Source organism: Elephantulus edwardii, unplaced genomic scaffold, assembly GCF_000299155.1.
Source record: "Elephantulus edwardii isolate Elephantulus edwardi_28Jun2011 unplaced genomic scaffold, EleEdw1.0 scaffold00081, whole genome shotgun sequence".
Taxonomy (NCBI): domain Eukaryota; kingdom Metazoa; phylum Chordata; class Mammalia; order Macroscelidea; family Macroscelididae; genus Elephantulus; species Elephantulus edwardii.
The window spans coordinates 7,979,131-7,985,460 of record NW_006399831.1 but is presented as its reverse complement, the minus strand read 5'-3'; the positions used below and the strand labels follow the sequence as shown (position 1 = coordinate 7,985,460).

The 6,330-nt window shown below is 33.3% G+C and overlaps 1 protein-coding gene across 1 annotated transcript in view; it reads left to right on the top strand.

Annotated features, from left to right (window-relative positions):
- Positions 1–2,608: 2,608 nt before the first annotated feature.
- LIPI (lipase, member I) overlaps positions 2,609–6,330 on the top strand; it is an 88,777-nt gene continuing 85,055 nt past the window's right edge. The window contains exon 1 of the mRNA XM_006889824.1: positions 2,609–2,654. Coding sequence (XP_006889886.1) covers positions 2,609–2,654 — 46 coding nt within the window. The remainder of the gene's footprint in view (positions 2,655–6,330) is intronic.

Here is a 6,330-nt window from a genome sequence, read left to right as displayed (position 1 = left end):
GAAGCCCAAAATCTCTGTAAATGTTTATGAAAATTAATAAAATATAATTATAGAAAAAAAAAGAAAAATAATTACCAATTACAATAGCTAACCAAGAAGATGAAATACTTAGGAACAAAAAGACCTATACAGAGAAAATTATAAACATTACTACAAGAAGCAGAAAGAAACCTAGAGAAATGATGCATATTCATGGATAGCAAGAATCAGTAGCATGAAAATGGAAATTCTACCAAAAGCAATCTACAAGTTTGAGAAAGTCTCCATATTGATACCATTTCCATTCTTCAACAAGATGAAAAAAAAAAACCAACAACCAAAAAAAGCCCACAAGATGAAAAGGCCACTTCCATTTTTCCCCCCTTCTTTTCCTGGAGTAGAAAGAGACCCTGAATAAGCGAAGCACTATAGAAAAAGAAAAACAAGACAGTAGACATCACACTTCCTGATCTCAAATTCTACTACACAGCTATAGTAATTAAGACATCATGATACTGGTATAGCAACAGACACATAGATCAATGGAATACAATAAAACCCCCCAAAATCAGACTAGAGGACCTATAAATCAGTTCATCTACCTGTGGAGACAAAATCAGTTAAGTGGGAAAATGACAGTCTCTTTAATAAATGATTCTAGCAAAATTGGAAACCAGATGTAAAAAACTCAAGCAAGATTCACACCTTCAGTGATTTTTTTAGAGCTTATAAATTGCTTTTCTTTCTCTCATAAAATAGCCGGGTGGTGGATTTGAACCTCCTGCTACTGTGTTTGCAGCACAACTCAGCATAACTCCTCAAGCAGTAGGTCATCAAAAAGACATTAAGAATGCAAGCTTTTTCAACAGTAACATTAAAGTAAAACAATTGTTGCTGTTGTTGTGTACCATTGATTTAGAACCCTCCATTAGGTTTTCAACAGCAGTAATAGTAGGTTTTCAAAGGCAGTAAATAGCTTTGAAAATTGTCCATCTTTTTCCCATGGAGAACCTGTTGGATTCAAACCACATACCTTCAGGTTTCCCTCAGGTTTGCTTTCAAGTTTGCCTTCAGATTTAGCATGAGCTTCTTTCAACTAGGCCATCAGTATTCCCTAAATTGCAAAAATAGTTTTGTTGTTGTCTTTGTAGGCCATGAATTAGGACAAATCATAGGATTTGGATTTTTAAATCATAGGATTTAATCATAATCAAAGGATTTTTAAATCTAAATCCTCCAGAGGATTTCCAGAGGTAGTAAATTACATGAGAGGAGGTTGTCCATTCTTTTCCCAATAAATAGCTGGTGGATTCAAACTGTGTACCTTTGAGATTACAGTGGAGATTCTTAAAACTAGTCTAAGAGAACAGATAATAAATTTAAATTAAGCATGTATTTTTTAAAAAAAACTGCTATCTATTACACTATCTAAGCTCTAAGTGTTGCACAGGTACCTATATTATTTTGATGGTCTTAAAATATCATGCTGGAAAAGGCAAAGCATTAAAGAAAGGCCTCCAACAAAATTAATTGACGCAGAATGGACTGGAGCATATGAGTAATCATGAAGATAGCCAACGAAATGTGAACTGAACTCATAGATTATCAATTATAGGCACCCACAACCACCGCCAAAACCAATTCCATTGGTGGCACTTTTTAAAAAAATAAAATTGTATACAGATCCCAGAGAAATCAGATAGACAAATATAATGAGACACTTTCAAAATCGCTTAGAATTATTTAGACTTTTTTAAAAAAGAAAATGAATATTTTGTTTGTAGATTCTTGGAAATACCTCCCTAGACCTCTGATAAATTTCATGGTGTGAATTCAACTCTTCTCTTAAAATATCTTTGAAAATATGCAGACTTGACTTTTCTGAAATAAAAAAAAAGTAATACTTTTTTGGCTTCTAATACACATTTGGCTTCTAATAATACATTTGTTCTGTGAACAAATCTATTTTCTAACTTAGAAAGTCTGTTGCTAGCAGGGATATAAGATTTAAGAAAACAAAGAAAGTCTATAATTAATTTTTTTAAAGTTGCCCTCTGTAAGCAAAAATAAATATTTTTTCCAGATTTAAAATCTAAATAGGCCAAAATACTTCTTAAAATAGTCTCAGTTTGTGACTCAAAATGTTAATTGAAAATAGCCATATTTTACATAGCACAAATTGAAGGACAGAAATGTTGTGAAGTGTAAAAGACAAACCACAACTTTTTCTGACTCTTTCCATTTCTAGCGTTTTGTAACATCGCATTTGCTACAGACTTATAACAAGCTGTTATTTTTTTTTACTCTGACCATTTCTGAAATTGTGAGGTTAGAAAGAATAAAGAAGGATATAATCAGCTTTTTCTTTGCCTTAAATTCACCTTGAAGGCCTGAATGTTTCTTTGTAACTTATTACAGAGTTTTTTGACTTAAGAAAAACCTTCCTATAACCACATACTAAATGGAAGAAAACAAACTGCCTCACCTTTTTTTAATAAAGAGGGAGGAGCAAAAGGTTAGAGACCTTTTTACACTAAAACTCACCAGACTGTGACAATCCAACCAAAGACAAATTACGGAATTTCTTTTGTTGTGAGTGCATCTGATTGCTTATTTTATTTTCAATCTAATGAGAGTGTACATTTTTCTCTGCTTGATGTGCTGGGCAAGATCAGGTAAGATACATATTAATAATTAGACTTATCTGAAAACTGGTAAATAAAAGTTCAGTCTTTTGTTTATTGTGATATAAACAATGTTGGGACACTTGTATAAAAATATATGGGCACTAATTATACTGAGCATAGATTACAATGTAGAAAGCTTATGTGTCGGAAAAATGGTAACTTTTATATTTTATTTTTTTTCCAGAAAATTAATAGAAAATTTTTACTAGAAACTATAGAGTACAGATAAAAATACCGGAGATAAAAAGAATAATCTGTATGTAACAGAGATGTTAATTTGATATTTGAAAATTACACCTTAACAAATTTACTTTCTTATGTTCAAATAACAAATTGAAGTAAATTTTTATATAGGTCAATTAACAATTACAAAATATACAGAGAATCATTTGCTAAGACATTTTAAAATGTCTTTTTCTTTTTATCTGGTTTGGAATAATAATCTAGAACTGGTTTATGGTAAGAGCATGTACTAATTTTGATAATATCATTTATTGTTTTATGATAGTAGTTGAACTATTTGTTCTACTTGGTGGTAATAAAAATGTAACATTCAAAATTCAGATGAATAGTTTTCTTGTAGAAATTTCGCAGAAGTGGTAAAATTTTTTGTATATTTATGTTTCTCTTATCTTAAATAAAATCTTGAATATCCTTGTATTACTTTAAAATATTAACCATAGATTCATATTGTTTCTTTTATATTTTTAGTTACATATTTTTACTAAAAAGAACTTCAGGAAATGCTAACTTTTGAAAATTTACAATTCAGATGACACCAATTTCCAGTTTATTATTTCAATATTACTCATTTGGAAGTTTCTAAGGGGCATTTTTGGATTGTATAGTCTGTAGTAAACAGTTGCTGTAGAATTGATTACCTGGTAGTCTGATATGGGTCAAACTATAACAGTTCTCCTAAAGATTTCCAATTGCTGTTTTTCCAAAGGTGGTGGTGGTGGTTGTTATGTGCTGTCGAGTCCCTTAGGACTCAGAGCAACACCAAATATTTCTTCTAAAGCACCTGCAGTCTCAAATTTCCAGTCTTCTAGGTTAGCAGCCAAACAAATTTGCACTACCCAGGGACTCTAAATATAAAACTGTGGCACTTAAATTTGAAAATAAGTATAAGAAAAATAAAGTTTAAGCCCTAAGCTTTGTGTATTATCCTAATATAGTTTATGTGAAAAAGGTAGGTGACAGATTTTTGAGATTATTATTTTGAATGGTAGTAAGGCATTTGTTTAAATTTTCACTCAAGGAATCTCAGATATAAATACTTAGTTTGTTTGTAGCTTGTTAACAGTTTGCTTCTTGTATGGTGATGGAATAAATAAAAATTCAAGAAATTACATATTTCAGTGTTTCTCCTAGTAGTTCTTCAGTCATTAAAATTCTTATTATTTGAATTTTCAGTAATGTGTTTTATAAAAACTATGTGTTGTTCAAATAGAAATACTGTTACATACTTCCAGGACAACCTATTTCACATTCTAGCATATTAAAAATCATTGATGACATCTTCATAAAAAAATAATATTTTGAGGTACTGAAGTGATTGGTCTTTAATTTCTAAATACACTAAAATATAAAGAGAGGAGTACTTGAACATACTATAGTTAATTCTCAATTTGTCATGAAGTTTTCATACCGCTCTGTTGTAGACTGATTCTGAAAAGTTGACTATATCCTTTTTTATTTTAATCAACATTGCCTTTAATATCTTTACATATATGATCTTTGTGTTTGGATGTTAGAAACATGCATAAGCAGTTGCAAGTAAATATCTCAAAATGTCCTATGACATGGCACATAGTACTATAATTAGTTATAAGATTTACTAAAAAAACAATTGTAAGAATAGTTTTTCATAACATGAATACAGGGTGAAGTGGCAACTACTTGTATATCAAAGCCAAAAATGTCAGTCATTACCACGGAGTCAGAACTCACACACAGCCAATCCTTCAGCAAGTTTACAGATGCTGTAAAGTCCCATGAAAGGAAATTGCCATCTTTATCCCATCATGTAGATTCCATCTTTTGGCTGGCAGCACAACTTCTTATCCACTAGACCACCAGAATTACCGTAATTTTTTTATTTGTAAATCCCCATAATCACAATAATTTACATAAATGTAAATATAAATATATATTTATTGTTGTTGTTGTTATGTGCCATTGAGTCACTGGCAACTCATAAAAACCTTATGTACAACAGCCCTAAGCCCTGCCCTATCCTGTGCCAATCTTATTGTCACCGACACACTTAACCACATGACCCCAGTCACTAAGTTAATCCATCTCATCCAGTCTTCCCCTACTGTGATGTCCCTCCACCCTCCTAAGCATGATGTCCCTCTCCAAGGACTGGTCCCACTTTGCAAATGCCCAAAGCATGTCAGATGAAACTTCAAAATCCTTGCCTCCAAGAAGCAGCCTGTTTTCATCCTCTCCAGGATGAACCTGTTTGTTCTCCTACCAATCCATGGGATATTCAATCTTCTTCTCTAGCACCACAACTCAAAGATGTCAATTCTTCTCTCATCCTTACTCTGATACATAGAAACTAATTGTGAAAACCATGGCCTGGATCTGATGGCCTAGTGGCAAAAGCTGTGCTGACATCCCAAAGGTGGTTTGAGGCCACCAGCTGCTCTGCAGGAGAAGGATGGGCAGTCTCCTCCTGTGCAATTAAATGCCTCTGAAAACTCCCACCTGAGGGTCAACTATGGGTCAGTTCTGATTCTACCATACACAGCAGCAGCAACAATGATAGATAGAGAGCTAGATAGAGAGAAAGAGAGAGATAGGCAGGTAGGTAGGCAGGCAGGCAGAGATAGAGAGATATATCTCCTGGTGGTAAGAAACTGAATTCAAATCCCAAAGGTATGTGAACTGAATCCACCAGTAACTTCATGGGAGAATAATAGGCAGTTTCCTTCCATGTGATTTACTACCTCTTACTACCAAGTATCTCTTTAAAGTACAATAATGTCACTTTTAGGATTAAAGTGCACCTGATCCAAGCAAAATTTTCAGTTGCTTCATAAGCATATAAAAGTTGAACTTTGAATTAGGAAGATATAACAAAACCTAGACAAAGAAGGTGTTATTCGAACAGAACAGAGAAACACTGCATAGCTTGGAATCAGGAAAGGTGTGCATCAGGGCTGTATCATTTCTCTATACCTATTCAGTCTGCATGCTGTGGCATGAGGATTGGGGGAAGACTCAACACCTGGTGTTACACAGATGATACAACCTTACTTGCGGAAAGTGAAGAGAGCTTGAGGTGCTTGCTGCAGATGATGAAGGATGTAGTTTTCGATATGTATTACAACTCAAAATAAAAAAAAATCAAAATTCCTCACCAGTGGGGCAATAGGCAATGACATTATAGATGGAGAGAAGATTGAAATTGTCAACTATTTCATCTTGCTTGGACCCTTAATGATTACCCATGGTACGAACTTTAAGAAGATCTGTAACAATGGGAAAGTTTGCTGTCAGAGACCTCTCTAATGTTCCGAAAAGCAGTGATGTCAGCCTAAAAATTAAGGTATACAATGAAGCTGAGAAAAATTAAACCAAATCCACAGCAGCCAAAATATGACTTCGATTTCATACCACCTGAATTTCAGAATCATCTCAGGAACAGGTT